General features: G+C 49.1%; 1 protein-coding gene and 1 long non-coding RNA gene across 2 annotated transcripts in view; both read right to left on the bottom strand.

The window, feature by feature from the left end:
• Nucleotides 1–965: 965 nt before the first annotated feature.
• On the bottom strand, nt 966–5,028 carry LOC144330686 (uncharacterized). The gene is made up of 2 exons (XR_013397053.1): nt 2,860–5,028; nt 966–2,541 (listed from the first exon to the last, which is right to left on the bottom strand). It is a non-coding gene; the product is annotated as an uncharacterized LOC144330686 (long non-coding RNA).
• Nucleotides 5,029–6,073: 1,045 nt separating this feature from the next.
• The window catches only part of XKR6 (XK related 6), a 299,519-nt gene continuing 290,506 nt past the window's right edge, over nt 6,074–15,086 (bottom strand). The window contains exon 3 of the mRNA XM_015144757.3: nt 6,074–8,022. Coding sequence (XP_015000243.2) covers nt 7,058–8,022 — 965 coding nt within the window. The 3' untranslated portion in view covers nt 6,074–7,057. The remainder of the gene's footprint in view (nt 8,023–15,086) is intronic.

Raw genomic sequence — 15,086 nt, 5'->3', positions numbered from 1 at the left:
AAGGAAGAGGTTGGCCTTCTTTCTCTCCACTTTACAGATGGAGAAACCAAGGCACCGAGAGGTGAAGTGAGTTATCCACAATCACAGTGGGGACCCTGAATCAGCCTGTGACATTTCCAGATCTTTCTGGGTCTAAAGGAAAGCCCCTGGGAAGTCTGCAGCTAAAACAAATCTCCCAAGCCCACTCTAGCCCGAGGATCCCAGAGCTATGTCAAAGATGGACAAACAGACCAGGGGAGCTCATCTAACAGATGATGGGTTGTCTGTACTCACCGTGACAGATGGCCAAATGTTGCTTACAGAGGGATGTGCACTGGATTACCAATTGGCACTATACTAAAGGGAAATTATTTCTTTGTCCTCACTGGTTTGAGGATGACTTTTAGGGGTAGTTGGGGTCCTGGGATTTGTGTTAGGGAATGACAAGGGCAGCATCTCCTCCTGGGACCTGCGTACTGTTCTGCATGTGATGGGGCAGCCTGGGGCAGGTGTCCCTAGGTCCTGCCTGCTCATTTGCAATGTGGTCTATTCTTAGCTCTTGACACAAGGTGTTGGCCAAGAGCAGGAGGAACTCCCACAGTGGTCCGTCTGCTGCCCTCGGGAGCTGTCATTAATAGCACTCACGACCTTTGTCTCCAGGATATACCAGCCATGGTCTGCCAGCCAGTGCAAGGAAAGCCACAGGAGTAAGGAGCAGATGGTGCCAGGGAGAGCTGAATAAGGCAGACAGGACCAGGCGAGCCAAGGAAGGAGGCTGCAGCAGGATCAAGGCAGCACCCTTGTCTTTTGATATTTGGCCAACAGCATGAGATGCAGTGTTTAAGCAAGAAGTGAAATGTTTAGAATAGCTAGGGATGGGTGAGAAAGGAGCTTGTGTTGCCACCGCAAGAATTCAGATTAAGCATCATCTTTTTTTTTCCCAGTAAAGGGGGATAGAAAAAAATCTCTGGTAGGGTAGAGTTGCCTTTTTATCTTTTTACATGTTTTGAAATTGGGACAGGCACACATTGATTGAGGATGCTGGGGGAAGTCCTCTTGCAAGCTCATGGGTTTGTAACCTGTGATGGGCTGGCCCCTGCCATTTCCGTGTTCTGGAGGTTGAACCGTGGGTGAGAATGGAATGTTGCTTCTATGACAATGGCCAGTTTGGGCTGAGGAGAAAGGGACAGAAGCCTAAAGAGGTTCCCATTGTGCTCATCTGGTTCTCAGCTGGACCTTGATAAGAGGAACCAACACTGATTTACGTTCACTCCCTAAGGGATAACTGTGTTGTGCTTGATGAAGGGGGCTGCCCAACAGGGTCTAGTGACCAATAAATGTTTGAAAGTGAAATGAATAGAACTGCTCCCTGTAAGACTGGTCCAGCCCCTGGGCCCACCCCTCTGGGTCCTTCCATTTCACTCCTGCAGTCTTCCCCAGGTCTCCCTTAAGCTCCTCCAGATTTCCCTGACGGTTTCCTAGTTCACACTGAGAGTATCACATGGATCTTGGTGAAATTAATGGCAATAAGCTCTCTTCCTTTTACATTATCCGAATTTAAATCTCAACCTCCACAACCAAATCTGGTTGTGTTAATATTTTTCAGTTTGGCAAAGAAAAAATAGATTTTAGCTTCTTGGTAAGAAAATCAAATTAAAGGTACACAAGGAGATTCCCCTCCTTCAATCATGAAGCCACCATCCAGAGCAGCTGTCATCACACATACAAGGCCTGGAAGGGCTCATTTTGAGTAAGGAGCCACTTTTCTTGGCAAAGAAAATGCTACCATCTGTGCCAAACGAATGCTGGGTGACAGTCCCCAGCCCAGCTCATCCGAGCGAGCCAGGAGCATGAGAATATGGCCTGCTTCATTCTCTTCTAGGAGCTGATATCCTTTGCTCCAAGCCCAAGGCTCTGAGCCTGCACACTGTCATGCTCTTCTTGCTCTGTCCCTGGATCATGGAGAGAGGACCCCCGTGCTAAGGTCTGGGGGCATCAAAGCTTGGGGTTGGTTCTAGCCCTTCCATGAGCAAGCAGCCGACCAGATGGAGAAAAGAAAGGTGGTGTTTCCTCTACCTGGCTTGTGAAGACTGCAAAGGGGTTTAGGTGTACAGCAAGAAGTGAGGCCATGGCCCACCCAGTGCAGCTTCAAACCAGATCCACATCAGGGACCTTCTTTTCTGCCCCCATGACTGTGCAGTGGGAGGGAATAAAACTGGAGGAAGAATGGAGAAAATGATGTAAATTGGCGCTTTTCTAAAACCTGTAAATTCTTTCTGAGAATCAGGCTCATATCCGGGCAGGGTCAGACATCCGTGGCATGAGACGCCCCCCAGCCAGGGGAATCACCTTCATGACCACGGGCCAGACAGGATCATGGGATTCCGAGGGGCCACCGCTGTGGAGGGACTGGGTTAGAGCCATGGGGACCATGGGGTGGTCTTCAATGATTCTGTGCCTGGGAGGTGTGGTGTGGGGGATCCCCAGGCCATGGGGAAATGTCATCTTCCCTGCCCAAGGGTGTGTTGTGATGGCAGCATGTCTGGGCAAGGGAGATGGGGCCTCTTTCTTTTTTTTTTTTTTTTTTTTTTTTGAGACGGAGTCTTGCTCTGTCGCCCAGGCTGGGGTGCAGTGGCCGGATCTCAGCTCACTGCAAGCTCCACCTCCCGGGTTTACGCCATTCTCCGGCCTCAGCCTCCCGAGTAGCTGGGACTACAGGCGCCCGCCACCTCGCCCGGCTAGTTTTTTGTATTTTTTAGTAGAGATGGGGTTTCACCGTGTTAGCCAGGATGGTCTCGATCTCCTGACCTCGTGATCCACCCGTCTCGGCCTCCCAAAGTGCTGGGATTACAGGCTTGAGCCACCGCGCCCGGCCGGGGCCTCTTTCATTCTGGCCCCAGATCTGCTTGGGTGAGTGTCCTACCAGTGTCCTGGTACCCATGTTGCTGGGACAAGCCTGACCCTGCAGAACCAGGTGACACCTTCCAGAGGCAGAGTGCAGGAGAGTGTTAGAGACATGGGAAGCTTTGGGGTGAGTGAGGCCAGAGGGGGTTGATCTGATGGTCTGAAGCCTCCCTAGCACCCCACATCATGGCCTGAAGAGACAGGGAGCCCCCATTCCGGATGTCACAGGCTTCAGGCAGTGAACTCAGGGGACATCATCCCAATGTCATCTGATGGGACTGAAGTTTCCTTTTACGCAGAGGCTGGGAGAAGAGGCAGACCTGCTGAGCAAGGGAGAAGCAGAGTTTGCAGAAAGGACTCTAACACCATTATAGCTTGGCGATACTACCACATTTCTGAGAAGAAAAAGTAGAGCCAAATATTCTATGTGGTTAGAGGAATAAAATATGGGGCTTAGTGGGCATACTTGATGGGGGAGTCATCAGGGAATGAAAAGGAGATAGTTTTTGTATTCTCTATCTCTGGGCACCAATGTGCTTACCAGGCCTTAATACTGGAAATGGATTGATTTTCTTCAGGAGGTCCTGGGAAAGAAATGGGCCCAGAGACTTAAAATTTTAAAAAAACCTAAAAACATCACGGGCATTCCTCTGGGAAGCAGCTGAAGCAGCAGCCCTGGAGGGTTGTCAGGGACTCAGGCAAATGAAAGATTAAATGCTGATGCCCAGTGTGGGACAAAGAGCGACCCTGTCACGGGGCGGCCTTAAGGATCTGGGCTTTCAGGACCAAAGTCATCTGGGTCCAGAGACACGGTCCCCAGGTGGTCTCAGCACTGAGTGTGTATGGAATCCTGCCTTGACGCCCAGGACCATTCACTGGAAGGGGAAGGGCCTCGGGGGAAGGACCCCAGGGGAGATGATGCCAGAAAGTTTCAGGGTAACTGGGAGTGTGGGGAGCTGCTAGAGGCTGATGACAAGAGGACACTGAGGACAGCGCTGGCCTGGTCCTTGCCATCAGGTCTCCCCTGCCTCTTCCATGCCTTGCTCTCTACTTCTTTCCTTGCTTTTCTTCCTTTTCCTGCATCTCTACAAAACCAGCTTTCCCTGCTGCTGCTCACAGATGCATATTTTCATATTCTTTGTGAAGAAAGTACTGGCATGATGGAGGAGTTCCAGGGAGGGGCGAGGATGCCTTTTCAAGTGAGAAGTGTGAAATTAAAAGATTGCTGAAATGTCCCGTGATCTCCTCATTTGTTCCTAGTGGCTAAGACCCTGGAGGCCCTCCCTGAGTTGGAAGTTGCCATCCCAACTCCTGGTGCTCCCGGTCAGCTCAGCATCTACCGTTCTCTTTGTAAGTTTCATGTAAACATGGCAGGATGCACACACAGGGACACACACGCGCTAATTGTACAAGAGTGAAATAGAGGTGGCGAATTAAAACCTGTGACTGCGCTGAAACAAAAAGAAGGAAGAAAGAAAGAAATCCAAGAACAGACACACAAGCAGAAGTGGCAGAAGTCCCGAGGGGATGCATGAGGGTGTTTCAAGGAAGATGCGCTAAGGACAGACGTGGGCCAGCTCCAGGTGCACAGAGCCCTAGACCCAAGGCAGACAACAGGTGGGACCCCACCAGCTAAAGCGGATGCCCAACCCTCCAATGGCCTCACCTTCCCCAGCCTAGCAGAGTACATCGCAGAGCTCAGGCACGAAGCCCTTGAAAGGCAGCAGGCTGGTGCGATTCAGAAAAGTGCCTCCGACTAGATTCCAACTCCCAAGTGACTCTCCAGGGGCCCACAGGTGGGTCCTTTGATGGGCGTGCAGAGCCCTCCTGGCTGGTTTTCAGTGCTGCCTGTGTGTGCTCTGTTCGTCCTGCTTCCTAGAGTTGGGGGCTCCTCCTCCTCCTGCCCACCAGGGAGGCCCGAGGGGACCCCCGGGTCAGGGACGGGGAGAGGACAGCACCACGATGCTTAGTAAGGACGCATGAAGTCCAGGAAGTCCAGACAAAGAAGAGAGCATTCAGTTTCACAACTGATGTTTGAAACTTGTTCTTTAAAAAAAAAAGGTTTTAGATAAACAATGAAGGGGGTGGGAAGGAGAAGCCTCACTGAATAATAATTGTGTTTTTTTTAAAAAAAAAAAAAAAAACTCCACAAACATTAAAAAAATCCCTCAGTTATTGAACTTGTGTTAAGAATAGTTCAATGTGAGGTCTTGCACCCTAAACAGGTATATATTTGGAAAAAAAATCGCAGCTACACACAGCAAAGACTAACAGTATTTACTTAAAAATATTGTGTGTGTCTATATATATATATATACTTATATATATATCTTTTTTGTGATTTTTTTCTTTTCCTTTTTTTTTTTTTTTGTTTTGTTTTGTGCCCAAGTAGAGATACGATGGGATTGAAACGATGCCCTAGAACAGAAATATTCTTTAAAGGAACAATACTTTGAAAAATAAAAAGTTTTTAAATGGTTGAACATACTTGCAACACCTGCAGAAATTCAACTTGATACAATGAGAAAATAAACAGTGGAATCAAATCCTCACCCAAATGGCACGGCCTCTAAGGCCTGGAGTCCGCTGCTGCTGTGAGTCTCGCCACCCAAACTAGGGCTCGTGGGCAGGCGGCATCCCTTCCCTGCCACTCTAGAGCCCCTGCCCCCATGCTCTGCTGAACCAATCCGTAATCCAAGTCCATCTTACATCAGTTTTGTATATCTCTGGCAAAACTTTGCAGCAGGGACACACACATATATACGTGTGCTATGGGCACACACACACATACACACACAAACACACACATACTACACACACAAAATTTCCCACTCAACCCAGATGCACCAGGTGAGCTGAATGATTTTCAGCCAACCACAACGGTGAAAGACAGAAGCACCAAACAGTCTTTGAAATGGGTCAGTTATTACAATTTTGACTTTTTATATATATGTATATATATATATTCTAGTTTTCCTCTTTGTGTTATTTTTTTTTTTTAAAAAAGCACAAATGAAAAATGAAGAATTCTTTCCAGATCAATTTAAGGCTTCCCACCAAATGGAAACAGAAGAGGCTTTACACAATATCACATGTGATAAATGTCTACCGTTCACAGCCTTAAAATGATGGAACTAATCATTGTTGCCAGTCACTGATTAAGTATTGTGCCTTTAAATTGATGTCGTTCTTTTTGCTACTATGCTGAGTTTTATTATTACTGATTATGTATATAGAAATCTCCTTTAATTTGCTTTAGAATGTCCTGTCCTTACCGAATTATTGGGGTGGCTTTTTGTTTTGTTCTGGTTTTTCACTGGGAAACAAATGTGATTCTTGCTAGGCAAATGCTGAAATGGCACATAGTCAGCCTTCAAGTAGCTGCTCCAGCCATTTGAGTTTCAAACAGCCCTCGAGCTCCTAGAAGGCTCTGCAAAGTGGGGAGAAGGTCCGGAGAGGAGGAGGAGAAACTGAAAAGAAGGACGGGTTTTATGCTTTCGCTTTTGGTAAATTTGTTTTCTTCAATACAAATAATCAGATAGGAAGAATAATTGCTTTATGTTGTCTTTGTTGGTTGGTTTTGTTTCACTTTTAGATTGTTTCATTTGATTGTTTAATTTCCCCTCTCCTGGTGCAAAAATCACCAGAGAGTTTTGCATGAGAAAACGTGACAGTACTTAATGAAACTCAGCACCTAAGGGCATAAGGCAGTTGAAGGTTTTTTGTTTGTTTGTGTTTGTTTTGTTTTGTTTTGTTCTTTCAATCAGCACCAATCCCATAAATGATCTACACTTGGTGTAAGGTAAAAAACATTTTTTTTTTTCTTTTGGAGTGGAGACAACTCCTCCTTCTCCACTCTATGAACCATAGCGTGGGATTTTTCAATACTGTTTCTTATGTGTAAAAAACAAAAGAAAGGTTTTCTTTTTGTTTTTACTTACAAAACATAGAGAATATCTTTGTATACATACAGCGACTGGAAAGAAAGCTTATTTGAAGGGGTTGTGACTTATTAATTTTTTTTTTCTTTTGTAGTGGTGGTGTTGGTGTGGCGGTGTTGGTGGTGGTGGCGGTGGTTCTGTGTATTGGGGGAAGGGAGGGTTATATTTCTTGCAAGCGGTGTTTGCCGCAAACCAAACTTAAAGTCCCCTTCTCAATTTGGGTCAAGATGCTCTTAGAGTGAAGACTCATACTGTAGCAACTCATAGAGGAGTGGTCCGTCTCGATATCGAATGCCTACTGCGGTGGGGGTGATGTACTGCAGAATGTTAATAGTCCTTCTCAGCCTCCTGTCTACAAAATGAGCATCCCAAGCTGGGTATCGCTTTCTTGGCATGTCAATCTTAATGAGGGGCCCTTCTGGGAGGTAAGGACGCCCCAACGGGGTAGGGGGCCCCATGGGTCTCACTTGGAAAACGGGCAAGCAAGTGTCAGCCGTGAGATCCTCCTGTTGTTCCGTTACGGCTCTGGTGGGCGTAACCTGGGTCCCCCGGTACCCAGGGATCTGAGGCTCCATGGGCTCAACATCGGGGGGCAAAGGGATGCCCCAGAGCAGCTCGGCACAACAGGAGCTGGCAAGGATCTTAGCTCGTGGCCCCATGGGATGCAGCACACCATAGTATAAGAGCATCAGTGCGATCCCAGCCACAAAGCTAATAAAGACACAACACAGTGCTGGCACCGCATAGGAGTCAGTGGTCTCCGGGTCTCTGTAAAAATACCAAAGGAACGTCAAGGCAGCATTCTCGGTCAGGACTATCGTATAATATGCAAACATTCGATATCGAGTCCGCCCTTCCTTGACGTTAAACCAGCAGAAAATGTACACAATCCCTACCACCATGTTGAAGAGGATCTCCTCCCACTTGGACATGCAGAAGTCTGTTCCGCCATGGATGATCCAGAAGGCCATGGCGCACCAGTGAACCACCACGAAGATCCCAAAATAGAGCTGGAAGATGGAAGCAAAGAGGGCAAAAGAGATCACTCGGGATGAGATGGTGAAGAGGCGCCAGAAGAGCTGGATGACGGCCCCTCTGTAGCTCATGCTCTTCTTGTCGTCCCTGGAGTCCCGCAGCAGCTTGTGATAGGAGGCTAGCACCCAAGCCAGGGACATCAGGGAAGTCACAGAGGAGACACCTGCCGGAAAGACACAAACCCACACAGTCAAAACCTTGGACATCAACTGCAGGGTACAGCGAAGCTGCCGGCTGAGGAGACGCCCACATACACCACGATCTAAAGGAGGAGGGAGAAAGAAACACAGAATCAGGAACCGAACTTGGAGGTCACAGCTGCTCCCTACGCTGACAACTCGGGAGATGGAGCTTTTGTTTCAACAACCCCATTTGCCATTTTGGGAGCTCATTGGCTCAAGGGTGATACTGAGTCAGTGTATTTTGCTAGGGGGCTGAGAGGTGGGGCCACATCTGCCATGGGCAGGCCTTTATGGGTTCAGTCTTAAGGAATCATGCGATTCTTGTGGCACACAGATGTGCGGCTGGCATTGGTGTCCCTGTCACCAGTAGCCTGTTCTCTTAGAGGAGCCCACAGGAGGAATCGCCAATTGTGAAGACCAAGGGTTTACCCACTGCCCTGAGTTCCGCACTGTTCTCCTCTGAGAAGGTGCTGGAATCATGCTTCTGCCTTTTTCTCACCTCACTCAAATTCCCAAAAGTCCCTTTCCTGAACCTTCTTCCAGTTAGCTTCTCCCCCACCTGCCACTCAAGGCCACCAAGATCCAGGACACTGGGATATCTTGCCCGTTTCACAGACTTCCTCTCACACCCACTCTGGTCTTTTCGGTCTCTCCACAATCCCTGTTGCTTTCTCCAACCGACTGCTGCTCAGAGTACTCTTAAGCCTTGACTTGTGAAGCTCTGTCCTTCTCTGGTTGCCCTCTGGGTTCAGCAGTGGTGTCATTCGGGCTTTGGGGGTGCCTCTTCCCCTTACTCATTTTCCAAGGCTTCTGAGGCCTCTGCACTTTACTCCCTGCATTTCCTCCCAAAATGGGCAAATATTCAGAGAGTTTGAGTGTGCCTAATCCCAAGTCATACCCATATTGCCATAGAGCAATTTTATATACAACTCTGACTACTTGATATTTGCAACTAAACCAAATGAAACATAATCCATTGTTATTGAAGTCTCCCCAAATCCACCCGTGAACAACCAGTCATTATTCGAGTTTTGTCATACAATCTCCATTTAAGCAAGATTCCCCCATTACCAACCCCCAGCTCCCCGTGCATCAGTTGCACAGTCCATCTGGGGTCTCTTTTGTTGGTCTTTTCTCCCAAAATTTCACAACTAAATGTAAGTAAATGCAACAGGAGACTGAATACTGTCCCACTGGCAATGACCCCCTTAGGAAAGCCTTACCCTCCCACAGAGCACAGTTTCCCCACGACATTCTTCCAGGTTGAAATCAAAGTTACCCAGTCATTTCTCCCTTAAGCTCAAAGATCAGATCCAGAAGCCCCATTCATCAAGACACCAGTTAAACTTCCCCAGAACGCCAGGCTTCTGCTTGTCTTTCCCTGGGACCTGCCCAACTCCCCACAACTCTCCAAAGCCCGATGAAGAATACAAGTCCTCTGCCACGTGACACTCTCCCAGCACTGGCTCTGCCTCGCGCGTCTCACAAAGGCCCCCTCCTTCCATCATCTCAAATGATGCTCAGAGTCCTAGCTTGAAGAACAGGCAATAAAAAAGTCTGTTAACTGTTACAATGGGCATGTGTCACTTTGATAGTAATAACAACCATGGAGATTTGAAACAAACAGGGGCAACACAATCCCAAGTTCTCCATGGAAATCTATCTGGAAAACATCTAAAGAGCATTCATGGCAATTTTCCTTTCACTTCTCTAGAAAGTTCTGAACATGACACATGTCCTGCTTCCCTTGTGGTACACACAGGGCATCTCATGTGTGTCTGCAGAGGCTGCACATGGTTGGTCAGGGAAACTTTTAGTGCTCACATTGTCTGTTAGGCTGCAGCAGGGAGGAGAACTTCCCTTAGGAGTAACGTGACGTAGGTTGTAGATTTCTGGAGGGCAGACGATGTACAATTACATTTTTTTTTTTTTTTGAGACAGGGTTTTATTACCCTGTCACCCAGGCTGGAGTGTAGAGGCGTAATCAGTGCTCACTGAAGCCTCAACCTCCTGTGCTCAAGTGATCCTTCCGTCTCCCATACCTGGGACCACAGGCATGTGCCAGTGAGCCCAGCTAACTTTTTTATTTTTAATTTTTGTACAGACAGAGTTTCTTCTTCTGCTTCTTCTCTTTTTTTTTTTTTTTTTGAGATGGGAGTCTCACTTTGTCACCCAGGCTGGAGTGAAGTGGCATGATCTCCACTCACTGCAACCTCCACTTGCCAGGTTCAAGCAATTCTCCTGCCTCAGCCTCCCGAGTAGCTGGGACTACAGGCACACACCACCATACCTGGCTAATTTTTGTATTTTTAGCAGAGACAAGGTTTCACCATGTTGGCCAGGCTGGTCTTGAACTCCTGACCTCAAGGGATCTGCCCACCTTGGCCTCCCATTGTGCTGGGATTACAGGCGTGAGCCACTGTGGCCAGCCTAGAGACAGAGTTTTAACATGTTGCCCAGGCTGATCTCGAACTCTTGGCTCAAAAAATCCTCCCACTTTGACCTCCCAGAGCGCTGGGATTACAGGCATGAGTCACCGCGCCTGGCTGAAATCACACCTTCATAGTCTGGACCCAGCACTGAAGCACCCTCAAAAATTTCCATTAAACATCCTCCTGACATCCTTGCTCTCCAGCCGAATTCATTGCTTGATGTTCATCATGAACATCTCGTAGGTCCTGCCAACCCATAGTAATCAGATGGGAGTTCTATGGGAGCTGAGTGGGAAGAAGGCTTGATTGTTGTGTTCTTTCTGATAAACAAACTCTATTACCTTCTACTCAGAAAAGCATAAGTGCTGAGCTCATAAAGCAAGAAGGTGCAGCTCAGCTTCTGCTGGGGCCTGGTCAGATCCAGTTGAGTTCTGAGCATGCTTCAAACAGACTTGGGGTGCAGAGTTAGGATCAACCTCAGCCTTCGTTGTTCTGACTTTGCTGTTCTCTGTGCTGTGACATTGGCCCTGTTCACACCAATTATGAATAAATGCCCATCAGCCACAAATTGCAAAGCCAAATAGAATTCTTCTCCATTCTTCTGCCTTCAAAGTTACCTACCCCATTTCCAGGTGTGTGGCTATGGTTTTGAAGACTGGTGTTCTCTTCCTGCCACTCCCTTCATGGCGGTGGTGCTGAAACTACTCTTGTTTTAGCTGACCAGGCACTGCAGTTGAGGCTTCTAGAATTTCTCCCAAGGGTACTGCACAAACATTCCTCAGTGTTGCAAGACATCACTGCTAACTTACAAGGAGGGCTTGGGAAATGGTCCCATGGAAGACTGTGATTCCAGGCATCTGACTGGGGAGTCTGCTAGAGAGCTAATGGCCAGCCCAGTTTTAAGTCTCTGCTTCATCTGTTCCTGACTTGGTCAAGTTATGAATGGCCAAACCTTCTATCCAGGGGAGCTTCTCAGACCATCCACTTTAACCCACCTATTCCACAGGAAGCAGAGGTGCAGGGGCTTGGGTGGCTTCCTCAAGACTGTCCTGAGAACCACTGGCCATCTCTGTGAGGACAGAATGCTTCCTGCCATGCCACTCTCCATCCTTTCTCCATCTGGTCCCTCTGTCAGTTCAGTTTTCCAGATATCCAGCAGGCAATACCTTTCTCAAGGTCCTTTGTACTGAAGGTCATCAGCCTTCTCCAATGGTGGGAGCCTGTTCTGGTGTCCAGCCATTAGCTCTTCAGAGTTGGAACGCCAGGCCACATCCTTGACACTGTGAAATGCTCCAAACAGTGAAAGGAGAAGGTGAACTTCCACCACCTGCCCAAGATCAAAAAGAACACCTTTGGCCACACAGAGCAATGGGGAGTCGGTGTACAGGCCTCGTGCCCCTGAAGTGCCTGCCCCTCTCTCTCTCTGCCAGCAACAGAGGCAGGGATGATCCTGTAAGGAGGGGAATTGCCTGGGGGATGTCAAAACTCTTACCCCCATCACTTTCTAATCCACCTCATCACCAAAGCATTCCCCATTCTATCCAAGGCTCTGGGCACATTTTCTGGGACCAGAGCTGGTGCAGTTGGTAGGCTGAGTTCATCCCTGAGAAGAGACCAGGAAAGCCAGGCCCACTTCAGGACCCCATTTGGGAACAGGTTTCTACTGGGTGCTTAACAGAGGGTAGTCCTTGCCCTGGTGGGACTCAAAAACCTGTGATGGAGGGCATCAATGAACGTGTCTTCAGCCTGCCCCCCAGGAACTCATCTGGACGTGTCTGTGACATTGTCTATATCGTTACGTTTGGTCAAGGGACCAAATGTTCATGGCTCAGCCACTTCTGCATCTTTTCCCTGAACAAGTCCTGCAGCCCCTACAGGATCGTCACTGCAATTCTTCCTCAGAGGGCCATGAGCAAAGGGTGCCTTGAGGACAGCCTGTGAATTCTGGGGACTCAATTGGGGCAGGAGATGGGAAGTTAGGACAGAAGATGCACTTCTTGCTCTGAACCCTCCCCATCCATGCACCTGATTATCCCAGAGAACCTGGCAGGATTCACTGAGCATCTACATGCATTTTCTTATTGAGAAGGGCCTGGGGAGGTAGGTGCTAAGTTGTGTCTCCCCCACAAAATCCATATACTGAAGCTCTAACCCCTAGGACCGCAGAATGTAGCTGTGTTTAGAGATAGGGCCTTTAAAGAGCCGATTAAGGTACAACGAGGCCATTAGGGTGGACCCTAACCCTATGTGACCGGGTCCTTCTAAGAAGTGGAGATTAGGACACAGGTACATATACAGGGGGATGACCATGTGAGGACACAGCCAGAAGACAGGCGTCTACAAGCCAAGGAGGTCGGTCTCAAGAGAGACTTCTCAGACCAGTAGCACCTTGATCTGCAGTGCTCTGTGACCGCAGCCTGAGCAGATGCATACTGTGCGGACAGAACCATGCACAACCACCGCCAAGTGGTTCATCTTCAAAGCTTGCTGTGTGTTCTGTTACAGAGAGAGGGAGTGCAGGTTCTTCCTTCTCTGCAGTGGCTCACTTGGAAAATTTCCTTCTTGTCTGAAGTCAACTCAAAAGTCAATGCATTCTCCTAGGTAAGACCCAAGCACACAGGAACCGGCTGTGGAGGCCCCCAGTGAAATTCCTGGACAGGCCTGGGAGCATCTACGATTCCCTTCCACTTCCAGCTCCATCGCTTTCTGCATTCCGAAGATCAGACTAGAAATTGTTACACACTTCACGTTCGGCTGTGACAAGCTCTGAGCAGTGACCTTCACAGCTCCCTTTCCCTGGTGCAGACCAGGAGGCAGGGCTGGCAGCATGCCCACTGAGCTGACCTTAGTGCAGTGCAGCTGGCTGGGAGGTCACTGGACCAGAGACCCCTGGGGCTGGGGGGCTGGGGAAGGGCAACTCCCCAGAGAAAGGCTTGGAGAGAGGGCCTTTGGGCTCTGATCACCAGCCCTGGGGTCTCAGGTTCCAGAAATGGAATGGCCACACCTTATGACCGATGGCACAAAGCCGGAGGGGCAGTCATCAGGGAATGGCCTATTTGGTGGTTTCAATGCCCAGGGGTCATGGCCAGTTGGGGAACAAAGCAAAACGTGTGACTATGGGTGCCCTACCGAATGAGAAGCACAGTGACAGGGCGTCTTGCAAAGGATGAGATCCTAGAACCTGGAGGGAGTAGGTGAGGCGGGAGAGCAAGGAGGTGCCACGGAAGGGGTCAGGCCAGGCAGGGAGGCTGTGACCGGGATGGGTCAGGGTGGAGCTGCATCAGGGGACCAGTCACATCTCCAATAAGGGTACCTGAAGGAGGAAACAATGTCCAGAGCTCCCTACAGGCTGAACGCAGCACCTGGAGGAAGACATGCTCCAGAAAGCCGCAGGAGTGCCTAGAGATGGTCACCAACTGCCCCTGAGCCAGAGCTGGGCTCAACTGCAGGAATGGGTTTTGCAGAATGGGAGGTGAAGGCCCAGCCCTGCCTCACCTACTCTCTGCCCGAGAGTGTCAGCTCATACCCACCACTAAGTTATGTGTCAGAAACACACTTGATGAAGAGGGACCTAAGCATGGGGCAGGACAGGAGTGGGAAAAGTCAGCTACGTGCAGTTCCCCAGATCCCAGCTTCCTGCCTCTTTCCTCCCCAGCTCCTTCTCCCTGGCTTATTCCCATCAGTGGGTAGCCAGGGTCAAGGTTCTCCCATTTACACAGCATAGGCCCTGGACCCTGTATCCTTTCCTGAAACTGTCCCTTCTCTCCTTGTCTCATCTTCTCCAAGCTTCCCGAAGGCAGGCCACCTGCCCTCCTCACTCTCCCACCACCTGCTTTCCTCCCAAATCAGCCCCGGTGGAGACCTGTCGCTCAGGTCGTGCAGCATTCGGAGGACTGCCTCGGTGCTTCTCCTCCTGGCTCTGTGTGACAGCTGGGATTGGGATCTGCTCTGTCCTTCTTCACACCCCACCCTTAGCTGTTCCCCAGTTCTCTTCCTGCCATCTCTTGAGCTCTTTATGGCAGCCTTTTCCTGCCAGGTTTCTTATCCCCATATTACAGATGAGGAAACCGAACCAGCAGTGAAGAGACGTGGATGTGGCCACAGCCATATCCTGATATTTGCATTCTATGTAATTCTGTGGCATTGTACCCCAGTGAGCTGGTTCTCTAGAGATGCTCCAAACAAGACACAGGTTTAGCTGGTTATCTGTCGGTCTGCACATCAAGGACAACATCTCCCTCTTTCAACCTGGGCCCCCTCCCTCCCTCCCTCCCTCCCTCCTGGGGAAGCTAACATTTGGGGGATCTCCACCATCTGCTTTTCAAATTCCTATTTTGTATTTTTCCCACAATGAGTTCCTTTTAGACAGCAATTCTTCCCCTTCCATCTGTCAAACTTCCCTCTGTCTTCCCACATTTTAAAAAAGTCCAGTTTCTTCTTGGAAATGTTCCCAGAAAACGATAAGGCAACTGCGTCCACTGCCTCTCTAAGCATAGCCCACTGTCTCCCGTCCTCGCCTCCCCCCAGGAGACATGGCAAGGGAGTGATGTGACAAACGTACTTTTCTATTTGGGCCACCAAGAGGGAAGAAAACAAGCATCCTGATGCCTTCT

The sequence above is a fragment of the Macaca mulatta genome, chromosome 8 (genome assembly GCF_049350105.2).
Source record: "Macaca mulatta isolate MMU2019108-1 chromosome 8, T2T-MMU8v2.0, whole genome shotgun sequence".
NCBI classification, from domain to species: Eukaryota; Metazoa; Chordata; class Mammalia; order Primates; family Cercopithecidae; genus Macaca; species Macaca mulatta.
Note: the sequence above shows the minus strand (reverse complement) of the source record. Positions and strands in the feature narration are given on the sequence as shown.